The 25,115-nt window shown below is 42.8% G+C and overlaps 2 protein-coding genes across 5 annotated transcripts in view; one reads left to right on the top strand and one right to left on the bottom strand.

Annotated features, from left to right (window-relative positions):
- The window catches only part of LOC106564366 (transmembrane channel-like protein 6), a 44,057-nt gene extending 35,426 nt beyond the window's left edge, over positions 1–8,631 (top strand). For 3 of the 4 annotated variants that reach the window (XM_045690883.1, XM_045690885.1, XM_045690884.1), the window contains exons 17-22: positions 707–782; positions 961–1,094; positions 1,204–1,380; positions 2,148–2,226; positions 6,678–6,767; positions 7,216–8,631. In XM_045690883.1, coding sequence (XP_045546839.1) covers positions 707–782; positions 961–1,094; positions 1,204–1,380; positions 2,148–2,226; positions 6,678–6,767; positions 7,216–7,230 — 571 coding nt within the window. In that variant the 3' untranslated portion in view covers positions 7,231–8,631. Of the gene's footprint in view, positions 1–706; positions 783–960; positions 1,095–1,203; positions 1,381–2,147; positions 2,293–2,872; positions 3,819–6,677; positions 6,768–7,215 lie in introns of those variants that run through there. The other variant, XM_045690886.1, reaches the window with a different exon arrangement.
- A 1,981-nt stretch (positions 8,632–10,612) lies between these two features.
- LOC123725432 (palmitoleoyl-protein carboxylesterase notum1a-like) overlaps positions 10,613–25,115 on the bottom strand; it is a 29,663-nt gene continuing 15,160 nt past the window's right edge. The window contains exons 3-11 of the mRNA XM_045690889.1: positions 20,897–20,992; positions 18,711–18,771; positions 16,341–16,399; positions 15,281–15,383; positions 14,887–15,078; positions 14,525–14,622; positions 13,953–14,100; positions 13,713–13,760; positions 10,613–13,109 (exon numbers count right to left, since the gene is read on the bottom strand). Of these exons, the coding sequence (XP_045546845.1) occupies positions 12,737–13,109; positions 13,713–13,760; positions 13,953–14,100; positions 14,525–14,622; positions 14,887–15,078; positions 15,281–15,383; positions 16,341–16,399; positions 18,711–18,771; positions 20,897–20,992 (1,178 nt within the window). The 3' untranslated portion in view covers positions 10,613–12,736. The remainder of the gene's footprint in view (positions 13,110–13,712; positions 13,761–13,952; positions 14,101–14,524; positions 14,623–14,886; positions 15,079–15,280; positions 15,384–16,340; positions 16,400–18,710; positions 18,772–20,896; positions 20,993–25,115) is intronic.

Here is a 25,115-nt window from a genome sequence, read left to right as displayed (position 1 = left end):
GAGGTTGTAGTGATGTTGTATCATGTCTGTATTGTGGAGGTTGTAGTGATGTTGTGGTGGTAGTAGTGATGTTGTATCATGTCTGTGTTGTGGAGGCTGTAGTGATGTTGTATCATGTCTGTGTTGTGGAGGTTGTAGTGATGTTGTATCATGTCTGTGTTGTGGAGGTTGTAGTGATGTTGTATCATGTCTGTGTTGTGGAGGTTGTAGTGATGTTGTATCATGTCTGTGTTGTAGTGATGTTGTATCATGTCTGTGTTGTGGAGGTTGTAGTGATGTTGTGGAGGTTGTAGTGATGTTGTATCATGTCTGTGTTGTGGAGGTTGTAGTGATGTTGTATCATGTCTGTGTTGTGGAGGTTGTAGTGATGTTGTATCATGTCTGTGTTGTGGAGGTTGTAGTGATGTTGTGGAGGTTGTAGTGATGTTGTATCATGTCTGTATTGTGGAGGTTGTAGTGATGTTGTATCATGTCTGTGTTGTGGAGGTTGTAGTGATGTTGTATCATGTCTGTATTGTGGAGGTTGTAGTGATGTTGTATCATGTCTGTGTTGTGGAGGTTGTAGTGATGTTGTGGAGGTTGTAGTGATGTTGTATCATGTCTGTATTGTGGAGGTTGTAGTGATGTTGTGGAGGTTGTAGTGATGTTGTATCATGTCTGTATTGTGGAGGTTGTAGTGATGTTGTATCATGTCTGTGTTGTTTAGGTTGGGGGTGTTGTTCACTCCTCTGCTTCCTGCTGTACAGATCATCAAACTACTGCTTCTCTTCTACATGAAGCAGGTACGTACACCTCTGTACTGATCACTGTGCCATGATCATACAGGTAACTGGACTATGTAGACCAATTACTATCCAACTACAACTGAATGTCAACTGACCTTTAACCTTGTCTTGACTCACAAACTGTTCTCTGACCGTATCCTGACAGTACTCTCTGTGTGTGTCCCTCCCCCACCAGACTAGTGTAATGATGAACTGCCAGTCCCCTAGGAAGCCCTATAGAGCCAGTCAGATGAGCACCATCTTCATCACTCTCCTCTGCTGCCCTTCCTTCCTGGGGGCTGCTGTTTGTGTCAGCTACACCATGTGGAGGTAAGGAGAGATGGACACATGTCAGTGACACACACATACCTGCAATATACATTATTCACATAGATAACATAGTATATCAATCTCTCTCCCTCCCCTCCTCTCCCTCCAGTATCCGTCCGTCTGAGTCATGTGGGCCGTTCCGTAGCCTGTCCACTATGTTCCAGTCAGGGAAGCTGTGGGTGAAGGAGTTGGAGACACACAACCCTAACCTGGCCTGGTTAGCCTGGGTTCACAGCTACATAGTGGAGAATCCTCTGTTTCTGTTCCTGGCTGCTGGGATCTTCCTGTGAGTGGCACACACACACACACACACACACACACACACACACACAGACCGGTGTACAGACACAGACAGGTACACACACACACAGACCGGTGTACAGACACAGACAGGTACACACACACACAGACCGGTGTAAAGACACAGACAGGTACACACACACACAGACCGGTGTACAGACACAGACAGGTACACACACACACACAGACCGGTGTACAGACACAGACAGGTACACAGACCGGTGTACAGACACAGACAGGTACACACACACACAGACCGGTGTACAGACACAGACAGGTACACACACACACAGACCGGTGTACAGACACAGACAGGTACACACACACACAGACCGGTGTACAGACACAGACAGGTACACACACACACACACACACACACACACACACACACACACACACACACACACACACACACAGACCGGTGTACAGACAGACAGGTACAGACAGGTACAGACAGGTACAGACAGGTACAGACAGACAGACAGACAGACAGACAGACAGACAGACAGACAGACAGACAGACAGACAGACAGACAGACAGACAGACACCTTTCCTGACTAGCCTGGGCTCACAGCTACATGGTGGAGAACCTCTGTTCCTGGTATCTTCCTGTAAGCAGGATGATTGTTTGTGTCAAATCCCATAAAACTAAGTTCCTTCAGGTTGCTTTGATCATTTCCATTTCTGTCAGTATCTCTGTAAAAGAGAACGTTGTTGTGATTGTGTTTTCATACTGTCCCTGTGTCTCTCAGGATAGTGATTTACTTCAACACCCAGGTGGTGGATGGACAGAGGAAGATTATCAGTCTGCTGCAGGAGCAAATAGAAAACGTAACGTCTCTCAACTCTCTTATACAATACTAATGTGTCTTAACCCTTTATAACAGTGTTATCCAGATAGAAAACGTTATCTCTCAACTCTCTTATACAATACTAATGTGTCTTAACCCTTTATAACAGTGTTATCCAGATAGAAAACGTTATCTCTCAACTCTCTTATACAATACTAATGTGTCTTAACCCTTTATAACAGTGTTATCCAGATAGAAAACGTTATCTCTCAACTCTCTTATACAATACTAATGTGTCTTAACCCTTTACAACAGTGTTATCCAGATAGAAAACGTTATCTCTCAACTCTCTTATACAATACTAATGTGTCTTAACCCTTTACAACAGTGTTATCCAGATAGAAAACGTTATCTCTCAACTCTCTTATACAATACTAATGTGACTTAACCCTTTATAACAGTGTGACTTAACCCTTTATAAAAGTGTTATCCAGATAGAAAATGTTATCTCTCAACTCTCTTATACAATACTAATGTGACTTAACCCTTTATAACAGTGTGATTTAACCCTTTATAACAGTGTTATCCAGATAGAAAACGTTATGTCTCAACTCTCTTATACAATACTAATGTGACTTAACCCTTTATAACAGTGTGACTTAACCCTTTATAAAAGTGTTATCCAGATAGAAAACGTTATCTCTCAACTCTCTTATACAATACTAATGTGTCTTAACCCTTTATAACAGTGTTATCCAGATAGAAAACGTTATCTCTCAACTCTCTTATACAATACTAATGTGTCTTAACCCTTTATAACAGTGTGATTTAACCCTTTATAAAAGTGTTATCCAGATAGAAAACGTTATCTCTCAACTCTCTTATACAATACTAATGTGACTTAACCCTTTATAACAGTGTTATCCAGATAGAAAACGTTATGTCTCAACTCTCTTATACAATACTAATGTGATTTAACCCTTTATAACAGTGTTATCCAGATAGAAAACGTTATGTCTCAACTCTCTTATACAATACTAATGTGACTTAACCATTTATAACAGTGTTATCCAGATAGAAAACGTTATCTCTCAACTCTCTTATACAATACTAATGTGACTTAACCCTTTATAACAGTGTTATCCAGATAGAAAACGTTATCTCTCAACTCTCTTATACAATACTAATGTGTCTTAACCCTTTATAACAGTGTTATCCAGATAGAAAACGTTATCTCTCAACTCTCTTATACAATACTAATGTGTCTTAACCCTTTATAACAGTGTTATCCAGATAGAAAACGTTATGTCTCAACTCTCTTATACAATACTAATGTGTCTTAACCCTTTATAACAGTGTTATCCAGATAGAAAACGTTATCTCTCAACTCTCTTATACAATACTAATGTGACTTAACCCTTTATAACAGTGTTATCCAGATAGAAAACGTTATGTCTCAACTCTCTTATACAATACTAATGTGACTTAACCCTTTATAACAGTGTTATCCAGATAGAAAACGTTATGTCTCAACTCTCTTATACAATACTAATGTGACTTAACCCTTTATAACAGTGTTATCCAGATAGAAAACGTTATCTCTCAACTCTCTTATACAATACTAATGTGACTTAACCCTAAGGTTAACCCTTTATAACAGTGTTATCCAGATAGAAAACGTTATCTCTCAACTCTCTTATACAATACTAATGTGTCTTAACCCTTTATAACAGTGTTATCCAGATAGAAAACGTTATGTCTCAACTCTCTTATACAATACTAATGTGTCTTAACCCTTTATAACAGTGTTATCCAGATAGAAAACGTTATGTCTCAACTCTCTTATACAATACTAATGTGTCTTAACCCTTTATAACAGTGTTATCCAGATAGAAAACGTTATGTCTCAACTCTCTTATACAATACTAATGTGTCTTAACCCTTTATAACAGTGTTATCCAGATAGAAAACGTTATGTCTCAACTCTCTTATACAATACTAATGTGTCTTAACCCTTTATAACAGTGTTATCCAGATAGAAAACGTTATCTCTCAACTCTCTTATACAATACTAATGTGTCTTAACCCTTTATAACAGTGTTATCCAGATAGAAAACGTTATGTCTCAACTCTCTTATACAATACTAATGTGACTTAACCCTTTATAACAGTGTGATTTAACCCTTTATAAAAGTGTTATCCAGATAGAAAACGTTATGTCTCAACTCTCTTATACAATACTAATGTGACTTAACCCTTTATAAAAGTGTTATCCAGATAGAAAACGAACACCTCATTTAATTACAATACTGTCATAATAACACTGTAGTAAATATGTACCTGTAGAAAACATCTGAAACCCCTTCCTCTTCAGAGGATCTTAAATAACCCCTTTTCCCACCTGACTAGGTCTGACTTTGCTGATAGCTACTTTATTGAGAAAGAATGTACTTACTATGACTGTGATGTGGTTGTCTCACCTAGCTATCATAAGATGAATGCATTAACTGTAAGTCTCTCTGGATCAGAGCGTCTGCTAAATGGCTCACTAACTGTAAGTCTCTCTGGATCAGAGCGTCTGCTAAATGACTCACTAACTGTAAGTCTCTCTGGATCAGAGCGTCTGCTAAATGACTCTAACTGTAAGTCTCTCTGGATCAGAGCGTCTGCTAAATGACTCACTAACTGTAAGTCTCTCTGGATCAGAGCGTCTGCTAAATGACTCACTAACTGTAAGTCTCTCTGGATCAGAGCGTCTGCTAAATGACTCACTAACTGTAAGTCTCTCTGGATCAGAGCGTCTGCTAAATGACTCACTAACTGTAAGTCTCTCTGGATCAGAGCGTCTGCTAAATGACCCACTAACTGTAAGTCTCTCTGGATCAGAGCGTCTGCTAAATGACTCACTAACTGTAAGTCTCTCTGGATCAGAGCGTCTGCTAAATGACTCACTAACTGTAAGTCTCTCTGGATCAGAGCGTCTGCTAAATGACTCACTAACTGTAAGTCTCTCTGGATCAGAGCATCTGCTAAATGATTCACTAACTGTAAGTCTCTCTGGATCAGAGCGTCTGCTAAATGACTCACTAACTGTAAGTCTCTCTGTATCAGAGCGTCTGCTAAATGACTCACTAACTGTAAGTCTCTCTGGATCAGAGCGTCTGCTAAATGACTCACTAACTGTAAGTCTCTCTGGATCAGAGCGTCTGCTAAATGACTCACTAACTGTAAGTCTCTCTGGATCAGAGCGTCTGCTAAATGATTCACTAACTGTAAGTCTCTCTGGATCAGAGCGTCTGCTAAATGACTCACTAACTGTAAGTCTCTCTGGATCAGAGCGTCTGCTAAATGACTCACTAACTGTAAGTCTCTCTGGATCAGAGCGTCTGCTAAATGACTCACTAACTGTAAGTCTCTCTGGATCAGAGCGTCTGCTAAATGACTCACTAACTGTAAGTCTCTCTGGATCAGAGCGTCTGCTAAATGACTAAAATGTCAATGTAGAAAATGTACGTTCAACACTCTGTGTATACAAGCACTTAACTTGTCATGGAGTGTTCTAACACTGTGTACAATGTGTTAATGGAGTGTTCTAACACTGTGTACAATGTGTTAATGGAGTGTTCTAACACTGTGTACAATGTGTTAATGGAGTGTTCTAACACTGTACAATGTGTTAATGGAGTGTTCTAACACTGTGTACAATGTGTTAATGGAGTGTTCTAACACTGTGTACAATGTGTTAATGGAGTGTTCTAACACTGTGTACAATGTGTTAATGGAGTGTTCTAACACTGTGTACAATGTGTTAATGGAGTGTTCTAACACTGTGTACAATGTGTTAATGGAGTGTTCTAACACTGTGTATAATGGAGTGTTTTAACACTGTGTATAATGGAGTGTTCTAACACTGTGTATAATGGAGTGTTCTAACACTGTGTATAATGGAGTGTTCTAACACTGTATAATGGAGTGTTTTAACACTGTGTATAATGGAGTATTCTAACACTGTGTATAATGGAGTGTTTTAACACTGTGTATAATGGAGTATTCTAACACTGTGTTTATAATGTGTTAATGGAGTGTTCTAACACTGTGTATAATGGAGTGTTTTAATACTGTGTATAATGGCGTGTTCTAACACTGTGTACAATGTGTTAATGGAGTGTTCTAACACTGTGTACAATGTGTTAATGGAGTGTTCTAACACTGTGTATAATGGAGTAATGGAGTATTCTAACACTGTTAATGGAGTGTTTTAACACTGTGTATAATGTGTTAATAGAGTGTTCTAACACTGTGTTAATAGAGTGTTCTAACACTGTGTTAATAGAGTGTTCTAACACTGTGTTAATAGAGTGTTCTAACACTGTCTTAATAGTGTTCTAACACTGTGTTAATAGAGTGTTCTAACACTGTGTTAATAGAGTGTTCTAACACTGTGTTAATAGAGTGTTCTAACACTGTGTTAATAGAGTGTTGTGTCTCTAGGAGGGGGAGGATAAGAAGTTCCTGATCACTCGTCTCCAGGCCATCCACCAGCAGAAACGACCCCTCTCCCCTCGCAGACTCACCAGTCAGGTGTGTGTATGAGAGAGAGAGAGAGAGAGAGAGAGAGAGAGAGAGAGAGAGAGAGAGAGAGAGAGAGAGAGAGAGAGAGAGAGAGAGAGAGAGAGAGAGAGAGAGAGAGAGAGAGAGAGAGAGAGAGAGAGAGAGAGAGAGAGAGAGAGAGAGAGAGAGAGAGAGAGAGAGAGAGAGAGAGAGAGAGAGAGAGAGAGAGAGAGAGAGAGAGAGAGAGAGAGAGAGAGAGAGAGAGAGAGAGAGAGAGAGAGAGAGAGAGAGAGAGAGAGAGAGAGAGAGAGAGAGAGAGAGAGAGAGAGAGAGAGAGAGTATGTGTATGAAGGAGGGAGAGTATGGGAGAGTATGTGTATGAAGGAGGGAGAGTGTGTGTGCGTGGCTGCATGCATTCTTTTGTTCCCAATTTTTCCTGGCTCACATTTCTGACCATTTTCTCCTGTCCTCTTCCCAGGATTCCAACAGCTAGCATTCCAACTACTGAAACGGCATTCTCTCCCTTCTCAGTGGAGGGAATATCTCAGAAAATCTCTGAATAGCTTTGGAAAATGTCCTGAATGGACACAAACTGGATGTAGCTCTCCTCTCCTGTCTCTAGGAAGAGTTGTTAAGGAATTCTTCAACTGAAAAACTATTCTCATAGGATATCCTCTTTCCCAGGAGGCTGAGTTGGGACTGGGACTATTAAGGAATTTACTTGTTTACAATAACAAATCCCACATACGCCAAAGCGTGATTCTGATAGGATCCACACTCTTTCCCAGGAATCAGGTCCATATAAGGATTGGGAATAGGATTGGGAATGGGACAAAGCAGGTTTTCCCTCTTCTAATAACAGGCTACACCTCATAGGGAAAGACCACTGTCTTTATAGGATCTTACTAAGGCCAAGCCATAGGCTACACCTTACTGTAACTAGGCTACATAGGAAAATACCACTGAGTTTATATGAACTTACTATGGCCAAGACATAGGCTACACCTTACTGTAACTAGGCTACATAGGAAAATACCACTGAGTTTATATGAACTTACTATGGCCAAGACATAGGCTACACCTTACTGTTTGTTCTTCATATAAAATGAAAGGACATGCCACTGTCACAAAACAATTGTTTATCGAAGCTCAATACTTTCAGCCAATGATCTTTGTCCTTTTTTAACTTGGATTGGAACCCCTGGTCCTGAGAGAGGATGTAGGGGTGAAGAGGTGAGGAAACGAGACTGGGATACGGTGTGCTTGTAGGGACACAGAACGGAATGCGCTTTTTGGAAACAATCTTTTTTTTCTCACAACTTTGAATAGGGAACAGATGAAATGACAATAAGCTGCTGACACAAAGGATTTAAACAGTGGCATTGTTAAGCAGGGGGAATTCTGTGAAATATAGGATTTGTATTTTTTAATTGTAAATAGTGTGAATTTTTTATTTTTTATTACTTTAATGCTTTTATTGTATGAAGTGGTATTTTGTCAACAACCCTTTCATACCAGCTGTGAACAAATAGGTTATTTCTTTCCGTTTGTGATATAAAATGATTTTGATATGTTTTTATGTTAATTGGTGGTCAGTCTCATCTCTGCTTCTGAAATGCCACTCTTCCCTACATAGTGCACAACTTTATAGGGCGCTGGTCATAAGTAGTGCACTATGTAGAGAATAGGGTACCTTTTGGGACGCATCCTATGTTTACTGTGTCTGTAGGAGGAATCCACCTCTTAGTATCGGGCCGATCTGATTGGTTCGTTCAAACAGGAAATGGTCTTAGAAGATCAACCACTGGAACAGTACGTTATTTGAATGTCTCTTTTTGTTTTTAAGTTGTTTTATTGTTTGTATACTTTATACATAATTAAATGTTTTACTATATTTGTGTGTGTATTTGCTTATCTGATGTGTACCTAGTGGTTATGCTACACTTCGCACTTGTACTTTTCAGTGGAGAAATCTAATAGAAATCATTGAAAAAATACATCTTTCTATTATTTAACACAATTATAATGTATTACAGACATGCAATCAGCACCATAAAAAGAGCTAAATATATTGACAATTTCCAAAGAGTCACTTTCCTGCCGTAATAGCACATACATGATACACCTAATAAATATGAAGTAGAATAGCACACATACATGATACACCTAATAAATATGAAGTAGAATAGCACACATACATGATACACCTAATAAATATGAAGTAGAATAGCACACATACATGATACACCTAATAAATATGAAGTAGAATAGCACACATACATGATACACCTAATAAATATGAAGTAGAATAGCACACATACATGATACACCTAATAAATATGAAGTAGAATAGCACACATACATGATACACCTAATAAATATGAAGTAGAATAGCACACATACATGATACACCTAATAAATATGAAGTAGAATAGCACACATACATGATACACCTAATAAATATGAAGTAGAATAGCACACATACATGATACACCTAATCCAATAAATATCAACTCCTAAGTAGCTTGAGTTTAGGGTTGCAAAATTCCCAGGTTTTCCAGAAATCCTGGTTGGATGATTCCCAGATTCTCTGTTTATTCCCTCCTGATTCCAGGAAACTTCCAACCGGGATTTCAGGAACATTTTGTGAAAGTTACCGAAAATGTGCAACCCTTCGTTGAGTTCAAACAGTTAATCACATAACCTTTTAGAGATATTAAAGTATAACCCATTATTATCCTTGTAAAATATAACCCATTATTATCCTTGTAAAATATAACCCATTATTATCCTTGTATAATATAACCCATTATTATCCTTGTAAAATATAACCCATTATTATCCTTGTATAATATAACCCATTATTATCCTTGTATAATATAACCCATTATTATCTTTGTATAAAAGCATATGTGGCTAAAAGCACCAGTCAGTATTATTTACCCAGGGAGAGTTGGAAGCAGCAAGAATACAAATGTTTGTAATTCTCAAAATGTCCAGTAGAGAGCGCCATATCATAAATCTCTCCCATTCCCCACATACTGTATCAGCCATCCATCCAGACATCTCTCCCATTCCCCACATACTGTATCAGCCATCCATCCAGACATCTCTCCCATTCCCCACATACTGTATCAGACATCCATCCAGACAGCTCTCCCATTCCCCACATACTGTATCAGCCATCCATCCAGACATCTCTCCCATTCCCCACATACTGTATCAGCCATCCATCCAGACATCTCTCCCATTCCCCACATACTGTATCAGACATCCATCCAGACAGCTCTCCCATTCCCCACATACTGTATCAGACATCCATCCAGACAGCTCTCCCATTCCCCACATACTGTATCAGCCATCCATCCAGACAGCTCTCCCATTCCCCACATACTGTATCAGCCATCCATCCAGACAGCTCTCCCATTCCCCACATACTGTATCAGCCATCCATCCAGACAGCTCTCCCATTCCCCACATACTGTATCAGCCATCCATCCAGACAGCTCTCCCATTCCCCACATACTGTATCAGCCATCCATCCAGACATCTCTCCCATTCCCCACATACTGTATCAGACATCCATCCAGACATCTCTCCCATTCCCCACATACTGTATCAGACATCCATCCAGACATCTCTCCCATTCCCCACATACTGTATCAGCCATCCATCCAGACATCTCTCCCATTCCCCACATACTGTATCAGACATCCATCCAGACATCTCTCCCATTCCCCACATACTGTATCAGACATCCATCCAGACATTCCCCACATACTGTATCAGCCATCCATCCAGACATTCCCCACATACTGTATCAGCCATCCATCCAGACATTCCCCACATACTGTATCAGCCATCCATCCAGACAGCTCTCCCATTCCCCACATACTGTATCAGCCATCCATCCAGACAGCTCTCCCATTCCCCACATACTGTATCAGCCATCCATCCAGACAGCTCTCCCATTCCCCACATACTGTATCAGACATCCATCCAGACAGCTCTCCCATTCCCCACATACTGTATCAGCCATCCATCCAGACATTCCCCACATACTGTATCAACCATCCATCCAGACAGCTCTCCCATTCCCCACATACTGTATCAGCCATCCATCCAGACATTCCCCACATACTGTATCAACCATCCATCCAGACAGCTCTCCCATTCCCCACATACTGTATCAGCCATCCATCCAGACAGCTCTCCCATTCCCCACATACTGTATCAGCCATCCATCCAGACATTCCCCACATACTGTATCAGACATCCATCCAGACAGCTCTCCCATTCCCCACATACTGTATCAGACATCCATCCAGACAGCTCTCCCATTCCCCACATACTGTATCAGACATCCATCCAGACAGCTCTCCCATTCCCCACATACTGTATCAGACATCCATCCAGACAGCTCTCCCATTCCCCACATACTGTATCAGCCATCCATCCAGACATTCCCCACATACTGTATCAGCCATCCATCCAGACATCTCTCCCATTGCCCACATACTGTATCAGACATCCTTCCAGACATTCCCCACATACTGTATCAGCCATCCATCCAGACATTCCCCACATACTGTATCAGACATCCATCCAGACATTCCCCACATACTGTATCAGCCATCCATCCAGACATTCCCCACATACTGTATCAGCCATCCATCCAGACATTCCCCACATACTGTATCAGCCATCCATCTCTCACTCTGTTAGTAGCCTATGTTTAGGTGTGGCAGTCTCCATCCATCTCTCACTCTGTTAGTAGCCTATGTTTAGGTGTGGCAGTCTCCATCCATCTCTCACTCTGTTAGTAGCCTATGTTTAGGTGTGGCAGTCTCCATCCATCTCTCACTCTGTTAGTAGCCTATGTTTAGGTGTGGCAGTCTCCATCCATCTCTCACTCTGTTAGTAGCCTATGTTTAGGTGTGGCAGTCTCCATCCATCTCTGCTGGTGAGTTCAGATGTGGCAGTAGGCTATGTGGTCGTTAGAGACAATTCTAATCAATCAGTTCTAGTGAACCCTGTTACTATGGCTGTGTTTACACAGGCAGCCCAATTCTGGTATTTTGCCCAATTATTGGTAAAAGACCCTGATCTGATTGGTTAGAAGACCAATTAGTGGAAATAGATCAGAATTAGGCTGCCCGTGTAAACGTAGCCTATGAGGGGCTCGCTATAATCCAGTGCCTTCCATATCAGAAGCTTGATTCTGTATCTTCTGTAGCATTGATCAAAATTATAATTGAAGTCTATCAAGTCATTACAGTCTGAGGATTCCACTTCATATACATACACAACTTCTACATCTATGCATATATATATTTTCAAAATCCACAAGTCCGTTGTCTTATTTACTTTAAAACGAACAGATTGTGTTCCAAATGGCACTCTATTCACAATATAGTGCACTAGTTTTGACCAGAGCCCTATGGGGGAATCTAATGCCATTTGGGATAGTATCCTTAAAACAGATGACGTTCCATTTATGTATGTCTTTTCACACCCGAATAATTATTTCAGTATAGTTTAGTTCTGTTCAGGTTTGGTTGAGTTGAGTTCAGCATTGTTGAGTAAAGCATTGTTCAGTTGTTTGAACTCAAACTTAGCAGTTCCGTTGTTGTGTTCTAATAACTAAAAATGAGTTATTATCCAGTTGAGTTAAGTCGAGTTTTGTCCCGTTGCAGACAGTATTCAAGCTGCGTTCAGAGTTGAGGTGTTTTGAGTTGCACCAAGTCAAAGTTCTGAATTCAGATCCATTGAGTCCAGTTCAGTTTAGCACAGCAACTTTTTCTGCTCAGTTCTGTTGCTTTTGGGGTTTGCTCAGTTTCGTTCAGTCCTGTTGCTTAGAGTTCAGTTCTGTTTCTATTCTGTTGTTGCATTGAGTTCCGTTCATCTCCACCAAAGCGTTCTTTGGTCCATGCCCTGCTGTGTCAGAGTGTGTGTGTATGTGCGTTTCCTTGCAGCTACCTGTGTGAGTCTCTCCCTGCTCAGTTCCCGTTATTCAGCATCCCCAGCAGTTTCCCTGCGTCCATGCCCTGTTGCTGGGCCATCTTGGCAACATCAAACCCCATGTGTTTCAGGAACTGGATCACGCTCATTTCCTGTCCGGTGGTCTGATCCCTTATAGTGGGACAGGTGGGATTACAGTGAGGCCAGGGGCAGCTGTCAATCAGACGCAGAGGACAGCCCCTTGGAGGCGAAGCTGGGGGCAGAGCCTTGTTGGGGGTGGGGTTAGGATTGTTGCTATGGGTGTTGTTGTTGGAGGATCTTTGGTGGAGGTTGTTGTCGTGGAGACCACGGTCCCAGCAGTGTAGGGCTCTGGGGAGGGAGGTTCCTTTGACTTGGATGTCCATCCAGTAACTATGGTAACAGGGGGAGGAGCGGAAAGGAGGTTAGAAATGGGAGAGGTACCGGTCAAGTCACTCATTTTTTTGCAAAGCTCCAAGTTAAGGTTATGATATGTCTAATCTGAGACCCAGTTATGATATGTCTAATCTGAGACCCAGTTATGATATGTCTAATCTGAGACCCAGTTATGATATGTCTAATCTAAGACCCAGTTATGATATGTCTAATCTGAGACCCAGTTATGATATGTCTAATCTGAGACCCAGTTATGATATGTCTAATCTGAGACCCAGTTATGATATGTCTAATCTGAGACCCAGTTATGATATGTGTAAGCTGAGACCCAGTTATGATATGTCTAAGCTGAGACCCAGTTATGATATGTCTAAGCTGAGACCCAGTTATGATATGTCTAAGCTGAGACCCAGTTATGATATGTCTAAACTGAGACCCAGTTATGATATGTCTAAACTGAGACCCAGTTATGATATGTCTAAACTGAGACCCAGTTATGATATGTCTAAGCTAAGACCCAGTTATGATATGTCTAAACTAAGACCCAGTTATGATATGTCTAATCTAAGACCCAGTTATGATCAGTGACTGTTCACTCACTTCCTGGTGATGACCTCATGGGATAGGCAGGCTGGAGCAAACAGGGCCCTGGCAGTCAGAACAGACAGATCAATCAACGTGATCAGAGGAGAGTTAACATTCCACATAACATAAAATGTTAACATTCTTTAGGGAATAAAACAGGAAGTTATGGTATGTATGTGTGTTTGTACATTATTGTGTGTGTGTGTCTGTGTGTACTATCCAATGTGTGTGTGTGTGTGTGTGTGTGTGTCTTACGGGACGTCTTTGAGTGTGTTCCTCAGCTCGTTGCCCAAATTCTGTATGTATCTCCATTGTCCCTCGTGGACCGGATGACCAGTCAGGTGGATGTTATCTACTGTTAACTGGGCCTCATCAAATAACCACTGGACCACAAACACTGGACCTGGAGAGAGAGAGAGGGGTTAGAGGGGGGGAGGCGGTGGGAGGTGAGAGAGGGAGGCGGGAAGGGGAGGCGGGAAGGGGGGAGGAAGAGAGAGAGGGGGGCCTCATCAAATAGGCCTCATCAAATAACACTGGACCACAAACACTGGACCTGGAGAGAGGGAGAGGGGTTAGAGGGGGGGAGGCGGTGGGAGGTGAGAGAGGGAGGAGGGAGGGAGGGGGAGAGAGGGAGGGGGAGGCGGGAAGGGGGGAGGGAGAGAGAGAGGGGGGCCTCATCAAATAACACTGGACCTGGAGAGAAAGAGAGAGTGCTAGAGAGAGACAGAGAGAGGGAGAGAGAGAGAAAGAAAGAGGGAGGGAGAGAGAGGGAGAGAGACAGAGACACAGAGAGAGAGAGGGAGAGAGTACTAGAAACACTCTCTTACTCTTGAGCGTGGGGTAGACTTTATATCCGAAGAAGCAGTTCCACTCCTCTCCTATGTGAGTCTGTCTGCAGCTCTCTGGCACCACACTACCCCAGTACCTAGACAGGAAACAGGAAGTATAGTCACAGTTGTCACTCGTATGGTCACTCGTTGTCTCTCCCTCTACCTCCCTCTCCCCCTCATCTCTCCCTCCCTCCTTCTCTCTCTCTCCCTCCCCTCCTTCCCTCTCTCCCCTCCCTCCCTCCTTCTCTCTCCCTCCTTCTCTCCCTCCCTCCCTCCTTCCTTCCTTCCTTCCTTCCTTCCTTCCTTCCTTCCTTCCTTCTCTCTCTCTCCCTCCTTCCCTCTCTCCTTCCCTCTCTCACCTGATTCCTCTCCTGATAGCCTCAGTAGGGTCACAGCTGATGGTGCTGTGACAGTCTGTAGATCTGTACTGCTTGTTATCCAGGAACCAGCCAGAGTCAGCCAGACCCCGGACCTGAATCTCCCCGTGTCCCCGGGACTCCAGGTGCTCCGCCACACGGTCCACGTTCAGTAGTACACCTGTACCCCCCGCACTGGGGGGGGGGGTAGCGAGAGAGAGAGAGAGAGAGAGAGAGAGAAAAACATTCCGTAATCCAGAGAGAGGGAAATAAGGAGAGCTGGAGAGGCCAGAGGGACAGATTGAGGGAGAAACAGACGGATGTCCAAAAAAAGTAAGTAAAGTAAAAAGGTTTGAGACTGTGGTGATTTTATCAGACACACACACAGTGTACTGACCTGCTCCCAGCCAGTAGCAGGATCTTAGCGCTGTCCAGTCCTTTAGTAAGCAGCTCATTAACTACCTCCATAATGATCACTGAGCCCATGAACGCATAGTCACCTACACAGAGAGAAACATACACACAACATGAAGACAGGCACAGTAGACACATTGATTGATAGCTTGTTATACAACCGGTGGGTCTAATCCTAAATGCTGATTGGTTAAAACCGCATTCTAGCCAGTGTCTATTCCACAAGTTACCACCAGCTAAATCTATGATGTTCAAATGCCTATTTACTCTGTTCCATCTGACTGCACAATCCACTGTCTCATCAGCCCAGCCAGGCAATTTATAAACTTCATCAAACCTTGCTGTCTGTCTCTCCGACATTTGCAACATTGTTTCAATATTCAAATTCGATCTCCAGCTGTCGCGTAGTAATGAACGTTTTGGGATGAGTCAGGCTGGAAGCTTTTCTCAGCCAGTCGAAATAATGAATCAGCATATTTTTTGGTGTATATGTACAAAAAAATGTCAATAGAAAACAGTTCAAACAAAGTGCAGCTAGTTTGCAGTCTTTCCAGGTTCAGTTTGAAGTGATTGTGTTAGCTGTGTTGTTGGCTAGCTCCTCTGAAGAACAGTGTCCTGGCGAGAGAGCACATTTTCTATGTCAGGTGAAATCGCGCCAGATTAGCTCATTGTTGTGGATGTATTCAAATAAATGTAGTTGGCTAGCTAGCAAGCAAGGGATCGGAACGTTACCAGCCAGTATGGCAATAGAACATTTAGAACCAACGAATGGGTCGCGTCTCTGGCAACCCAACTGATAGAACGAACGAATGGGTCGCGTCTCTGGCAACCCAACTGATAGAACGAACGAATGGGTCACATCTCTGGCAACCCAACTGATAGAACGAACGAATGGGTCGCGTCTCTGGCAACCCAACTGACAGGCATAATCAGGAATTATCACTTAAATGTCTTGAATTATTTGAAATAAAATGCATAGTGTTTTTCCAAAGTGGCATCCTATTCCCTAAGGAGTGACTATACACTGAACTGATGTTCCCTACTTTGGTCAGTCTTTGCTGAGGCTCCACTCCAGGCATCACTAGAGCAGTATGGGATGAACCTAGAGAGAGAGAGAGGGGAGAGAGAGAGAGATCCTCATGCTTTGTTGATTTCCAAAAAGCTTTTGACTCAATTTGGCATGAGGGTCTGCTATACAAATTGTTGTTAAGTGGTGTTGGGGGAAAAACATACAACATTATAAAATCCATGTACACAAACAACAAGTCTGCGGTTAAAATTGGCAAAAAAACACACACATTTCTTTCCATAGGGCCGTGGGGTTAGACAGGGATGCAGCTTAAGCCCAACCTTCTTCAACATATCAACGAATTGGCGAGGGCACTAGAACAGTCTGCAGCACCCGGCCTCACCCTACTAGAATCTGAAGTTAAATGTCTACTGTTTGCTGATGATCTGGTGCTTTTGTCCCCAACCAAGGAGGGCCTACAGCAGCACCTAGATCTTCTGCCCAGATTTTGTCAGACCTGGACCCTGACAGTAAATCTCAGTAAGACAAAAATAATGGTGTTCCAAAAAAGGTCCAGTTGCCAGGACCAGAAATACAAATTCCATCTAGACACCGTTGCCCTAGAGCACACAAAAAACTGTACCTACCTTGGCCTAAACACTTTAGCGCCACACTTAACTTGCACAAAGCTGTGAACGATCTGAGAGACAAGGCAAGAAGGGCCTTCTATGCCATCAAAAGGAACATAAAATTCGACATACCAATTAGGATCTGGCTAAAAATACTTGAATCAGTTATAGAACCCATTCCCCTTTATGGTTGTGAGGTCTGGGGTCCACTCACCAACCAAGAATTCACCAAATGGGACAAACACCAAAATGAGATTCTGCATGCAGAATTCTGCAAAAATATCCTCCGTGTACAACGTAAAACACCAAATAATGCATGCAGGGCAGAATTAGGCCGATACCCGCTAATTATCAAAATCCAGAAAAGAGCCGTTAAATTCTACAACCACCTAATAAAAGGAAGCGATTCCCAAGTCTTCATAACAAAGCCATCACCTACAGAGAGATGAACCTGGAGAAGAGTTCCCTAAGCAAGCTGGTCCTGGGGCTCTGTTCACAAACACAAACAGACCACACAGAGCCCCAGGACAGCAACACAATTAGACCCAACCAAATCATGAGATAACAAAAAGATAATTATAAGACACATTGGAAAGAATTAAAAAAAAAAACAGAGCAAACTAGAATGCTATTTGGCCCTAAACAGAGAGTACACAGTGACTGACCCAAACATAAGGAAAGCTTTGACTATGTACAGACTCAGTGAGCATAGCCTTGCTATTGAGAAAGACTGCCGTAGGCAGACCTGGCTCCCAAGAGAAGACAGGCTATGTACACTTTGCCCAGAAAATTTGGTGGAAACTGAGCTGCACTTCCTAACCTCCTGCCAAATGTATGACCATATTAGAGACACGTATTTCCCTCAGATTACACAGATACACAAAGAATTCAAAAAACTATTTTGATAAACTCTCATATCTACTGGGTGAAATAACACAGTGTGCCATCACAGCAGCAAGGTCTGTGACCTGTTGCCACAAGAAAAGGGCAACCAGTGAAGAACAAACACCATTGTAAATACAACCAATATTTATGTTGATTTATTTTCCCTTTTGTACTTTAACTATTTGCACATCGTTACAACACTGTATACAGACATATATGACATTTGAAATGTCTTTATTATTTTGGAACTTCTGTGAGTGTAATGTTTACTGTTCATTTTTATTGTTTATTATCTTTTTACATTTTTTATTATTTCACCTTTATTTAACCAGGTAGGCCAGTTGAGAACAAGTTCTCATTTACAACTGCGACCTGGCCAAGATCAAGCAAATCATTGCGACACAAACAACAACCCATGTGTAACTCACACATGGAATAAACAAACGATCAGTCAATAACACAGTAGAGAAGTCTATACACAGTGTGAGCAAATGAGGTAAGATAAGGGAGGTAAGGCAATAAATAGGCCGTAGTGGCGAAGTAATTACAATTTAATTATCTAATTATGTACTTTAATTATCTAATATCTACAAATTATCTACTTCACTTGCCTTGGCAATGTTAACATATGTTTCCCATGCCAATAAAGCACCATACAGTGAAATTGAATTGAGAGAGAGAAAGAGGAAACCATAACACACAGAGACTCAGTCAGAGTTTTCCAGTCAGAGTTTTCCAGTCAGAGAGAGGAAGAGGTTGTTTAGTAAAGAGCTGCAGCACAACTTTACTGACTCACTCTGACAAGAAAAAACACCAACCGTTTCACACACAAACACCATAAACAAACACACATATGCAAGAAGGGAGAGAAGAGCGATAGGAGTTCTTACACCATGTTGGCATTCCACCAATAGGGGTTCTCCTCTGGCTGAGGAGACAGAATACCTGTACCTGGAGACAGAGAACCACAGAGGAGGGGGGTAAAAACCCATGGAAATGAAGAGGGGGGAGAGAGAGAGGGAGATAAAGCCCCGTGGAAATGAAGGGGGGGATAAAGACCCATGGAGATGAAGAGGGGGGGGGTAAAGCCCCGTGGAAATGAAGAGAGAGAGGGGGAGAGATAGAGGGAGATAAAGCCCCATGGAAATGAAGGGGGGGAGTAAAGACCCATGCAGATGAAGGGGGGGGTAAAGACCCATGGAGATGAAGGGGGGGTAAAGACCCATGGAGATGAAGAGGGGGGGTAAAGACCCATGGAGATGAAGAGGGGGGGTAAAGACCCATGGAGATGAAGAGGGGGTAAAGACCCATGGAGATGAAGAGGGGGTAAAGACCCATGGAGATGAAGAAGGGGGGGATAAAGACCCAAGGAAATGAAGAGAGGGGGGAGAGAGAGAGGGAGATAAAGCCCAATGGAAATGAAGAGAGGGGGGGAGAGAGAGAGGGAGATAAAGCCCAATGGAAATGAAGAGAGGGGGGAGAGAGAGAGGGAGATAAAGCCCCGTGGAAATGAAGGGGGGGATAAAGACCCATGGAGATGAAGAGGGGGGGGTAAAGCCCCGTGGAAATGAAGAGAGAGAGGGGGAGAGATAGAGGGAGATAAAGCCCCATGGAAATGAAGGGGGGGGGGTAAAGACCCATGGAGATGAAGAGGGGGGGATAAAGACCCAAGGAAATGAAGAGAGGGGGGGAGAGAGAGAGGGAGATAAAGCCCAATGGAAATGAAGAGAGGGGGGGAGAGAGAGAGGGAGATAAAGCCCCATGGAAATGAAGGGGGGATAAAGACCCATGGAGATGAAGAGGGGGGGGGTAAAGCCCCGTGGAAATGAAGAGAGAGAGGGGGAGAGATAGAGGGAGATAAAGCCCCATGGAAATGAAGGGGGGGAGTAAAGACCCATGGAGATGAAGGGGGGGTAAAGACCCATGGAGATGAAGAGGGGGGGTAAAGACCCATGGAGATGAAGAGGGGGGGTAAAGACCCATGGAGATGAAGGGGGGGGGGTAAAGACCCATGGAGATGAAGGGGGGGGTAAAGACCCATGGAGATGAAGGGGGGTAAAGACCCATGGAGATGAAGAGGGGGGGGATAAAGAGAGAGGGGGAGAGAGAGGGGGAGGGGAGAGAGAGGGAGATAAAGCCCCATTGAAATGAAGAGAGGGGGGGAGAGAGAGAGGGAGATAAAGCCCCGTGGAAATGAAGAGAGAGAGGGGGGAGAGATAGAGGGAGATAAAGCCCCATGGAAATGAAGAGAGAGGGGGGAGAGAGAGAGAGAGAGGGAGATAAAGCCCCATGGAAATGAAGAGAGAGGGGGGAGATGAAGGGGGAGAGAGAGGGAGGGAGAGAGGGAGGGGGAGAGGGAGGGAGAGAGAGGGGAATAAAGGCCCATGGAAATGAAGAGAGAGAGGGGGAGAGATGGAGGGGGAGAGAGAGATGGAGGGGAGAGAGGGGGGATAGAGAGATGGAGGGGGAGAGAGAGATGGAGGGAAGAGAGAGGGGGGATAGAGAGATGGAGGGAAGAGAGAGGGAGAGAGGGAGTGAGGGAGATAAAGCCCCACTGAAATGAAGAGAGAGGGGGGGGAGAAAGAGAGATGGAGGGGAGAGAGAGAGGGAGGGGAGAGAGAGGGAGGGAGGGGGAGAAAGAGAGAGGAAGAGAGAGAGAGAGAGAGAGAGAGAAAGAGAGAGAGAGAAGAAAGAGGTTCTTGTGAGTGTGAGATTAATTTCGGTAACTAAAACAGACAGACTGACTGAGTTCTACTGATTAATGGGAAACACTAACATTTATATGGCCTGAGATCTTTTTCCTCTACAGCCTGTACTGAACCAATGCTTTTTAAAGAGTCAATTCGTTTTTGCAGCACCTCCCTGAACAGACAAATCATAAGCCTTCTTTTGACTGGTTATAACACTTAATACTAGCTATTATTACTAGTTCATAAACATGTTATAAGCATGTTGTAAAGTGTTCTGGTGAAGTCTGACTCTGAACACCAATAGCATAGGTTATAGCAACAGTATTACTCTCTATTACCATTAATCAACATGTTTTGAGTTGTACTAAGTGTTTATAACTGCTGACCTGTTCTGGTGCGTGGCCACTTGAGGGAGCTCATGAATCTCCTCATTGTCTGGTACCTGGTGTCACAAGTCTGTCTGTTGAAACAGTACCATCCACCTACACAGAACAACAACATTACATACAGTACCATCCACCTACACAGACCAACAACATTACATACAGTACCACCACCTACACAGACCAACAACATTACATACAGTACCATCCACCTACACAGACCAACAACATTACATACAGTACCATCCACCTACACAGACCAACAACAACATTACATACAGTACCATCCACCTACACAGACCAACATTACATACAGTACCATCCACCTACACAGACCAACATTACATACAGTACCATCCACCTACACAGACCAACAACAACATTACATACAGTACCATCCACCTACACAGACCAACAACATTACATACAGTACCATCCACCTACACAGACCAACAACATTACATACAGTAGCATCCACCTACACAGACCAACAACATTACATACAGTACCATCCACCTACACAGACCAACAACATTACATGCAGTACCATCCACCTACACAGACCAACATCACATACAGTACCATCCACCTACACAGACCAACAACATTACATACAGTACCATCCACCTACACAGACCAACAACATTACATACAGTACCATCCACCTACACAGACCAACATTACATACAGTACCATCCACCTACACAGACCAACAACATTACATACAGTACCATCCACCTACACAGACCAACAACATTACATACAGTACCATCCACCTACACAGACCAACAACATTACATACAGTACCATCCACCTACACAGACCAACAACAACATTACATACAGTACCATCCACCAACACAGACCAACATTACATACAGTACCATCCACCTACACAGACCAACATTACATACAGTAGCATCCACCTACACAGACCAACAACAACATTACATACAGTACCATCCACCTACACAGACCAACAACATTACATACAGTACCATCCACCTACACAGACCAACATCACATACAGTACCATCCACCTACACAGACCAACAACAACATTACATACAGTACCATCCACCTACAAAGACCAACAACATTACATACAGTACCATCCACCTACACAGACCAACAACATTACATACAGTACCATCCACCTACACAGACCAACAACATTACATACAGTACCATCCACCTACACAGACCAACAACAACATTACATACAGTACCATCCACCTACACAGACCAACATTACATACAGTAGCATCCACCTACACAGACCAACAACAACATTACATACAGTACCATCCACCTACACAGACCAACATTACATACAGTACCATCCACCTACACAGACCAACAACAACATTACATACAGTACCATCCACCTACACAGACCAACAACATTACATACTGTACCATCCACCTACACAGACCAACATCACATACAGTACCATCCACCTACACAGACCAACAACATTACATACAGTACCATCCACCTACACAGACCAACAACAACATTACATACAGTACCATCCACCTACACAGACCAACAACATTACATACAGTACCATCCACCTACACAGACCAACAACATTACATACAGTACCATCCACCTACACAGACCAACAACATTACATACAGTACCACCACCTACACAGACCAACAACATTACATACAGTACCATCCACCTACACAGACCAACAACATTACATACAGTACCATCCACCTACACAGACCAACAACAACATTACATACAGTACCATCCACCTACACAGACCAACAACATTACATACAGTACCATCCACCTACACAGACCAACAACATTACATACAGTACCATCCACCTACACAGACCAACAACATTACATACAGTACCATCCACCTACACAGACCAACAACAACATTACATACAGTACCATCCACCTACACAGACCAACATTACATACAGTACCATCCACCTACACAGACCAACATTACATACAGTACCATCTACCTACACAGACCAACATTACATACAGTACCATCCACCTACACAGACCAACAACAACATTACATACAGTACCATCCACCTACACAGACCAACAACATTACATACAGTACCATCCACCTACACAGACCAACAACAACATTACATACAGTACCATCCACCTACACAGACCAACATTACATACAGTACCATCCACCTACACAGACCAACAACATTACATACAGTACCATCCACCTACACAGACCAACAACAACATTACATACAGTACCATCCACCTTCACAGACCAACAACAACATTACATACAGTACCATCCACCTACACAGACCAACAACAACATTACATACAGTACCATCCACCTACACAGACCAACAACATTACATACAGTACCATCCACCTACACAGACCAACAACATCACATACAGTACCATCCACCTACACAGACCAACAACAACATTACATACAGTACCATCCACCTACACAGACTAACAACATTACATACAGTACCATCCACCTACACAGACCAACAACATTACATACAGTACCATCCACCTACACAGACCAACAACAACATTACATACAGTACCATCCACCTACACAGACCAACAACAACATTACATACAGTACCATCCACCTACACAGACCAACAACATCACATACAGTACCATCCACCTACACAGACCAACAACAACATTACATACAGTACCATCCACCTACACAGACCAACATTACATACAGTACCATCCACCTACACAGACCAACAACATTACATACAGTACCATCCACCTACACAGACCAACAACAACATTACATACTGTACCATCCACCTTCACAGACAAACAACAACATTACATACAGTACCATCCACCTACACAGACCAACAACATTACATACAGTACCATCCACCTACACAGACCAACAACATTACATACAGTACCATCCACCTACACAGACCAACAACAACATTACATACAGTACCATCCACCTACACAGACCAACAACATTACATACAGTACCATCCACCTACACAGACCAACAACATTACATACAGTACCATCCACCTACACAGACCAACAACATTACATACAGTACCATCCACCTACACAGACCAACAACAACATTACATACAGTACCATCCACCTACACAGACCAACAACAACATTACATACAGTACCATCCACCTACACAGACCAACAACATTACATACAGTACCATCCACCTACACAGACCAACAACATTACATACAGTACCATCCACCTACACAGACCAACAACAACATTACATACAGTACCATCCACCTACACAGACCAACAACATTACATACAGTACCATCCACCTACACAGACCAACAACATTACATACAGTACCATCCACCTACACAGACCAACAACATTACATACAGTACCATCCACCTACACAGACCAACAACAACATTACATACAGTACCATCCACCTACACAGACCAACAACAACATTACATACAGTACCATCCACCTACACAGACCAACAACATTACATACAGTACCATCCACCTACACAGACCAACAACAACATTACATACAGTACCATCCACCTACACAGACCAACAACATTACATACAGTACCATCCACCTACACAGACCAACAACAACATTACATACAGTACCATCCACCTACACAGACCAACAACAACATTACATACAGTACCATCCACCTACACAGACCAACAACAACATTACATACAGTACCATCCACCTACACAGACCAACAACAACATTACATACAGTACCATCCACCTACACAGACCAACAACAACATTACATACAGTACCATCCACCTACACAGACCAACAACAACATTACATACAGTACCATCCACCTACACAGACCAACAACAACATTACATACAGTACCATCCACCTACACAGACCAACAACAACATTACATACAGTACCATCCACCTACACAGACCAACAACATTACATACAGTACCATCCACCTACACAGACACAACAACATTACATACAGTACCATCCACCTACACAGACCAACAACAACATTACATACAGTACCATCCACCTACACAGACCAACAACAACATTACATACAGTACCATCCACCTACACAGACCAACAACAACATTACATACAGTACCATCCACCTACACAGACCAACAACAACATTACATACAGTACCATCCACCTACACAGACCAACAACAACATTACATACAGTACCATCCACCTACACAGACAACAA

The sequence above is a fragment of the Salmo salar genome, chromosome ssa12, assembly GCF_905237065.1.
Source record: "Salmo salar chromosome ssa12, Ssal_v3.1, whole genome shotgun sequence".
NCBI classification, from domain to species: Eukaryota; Metazoa; Chordata; class Actinopteri; order Salmoniformes; family Salmonidae; genus Salmo; species Salmo salar.
This window is presented reverse-complemented; position numbering and strand designations above follow the sequence as displayed.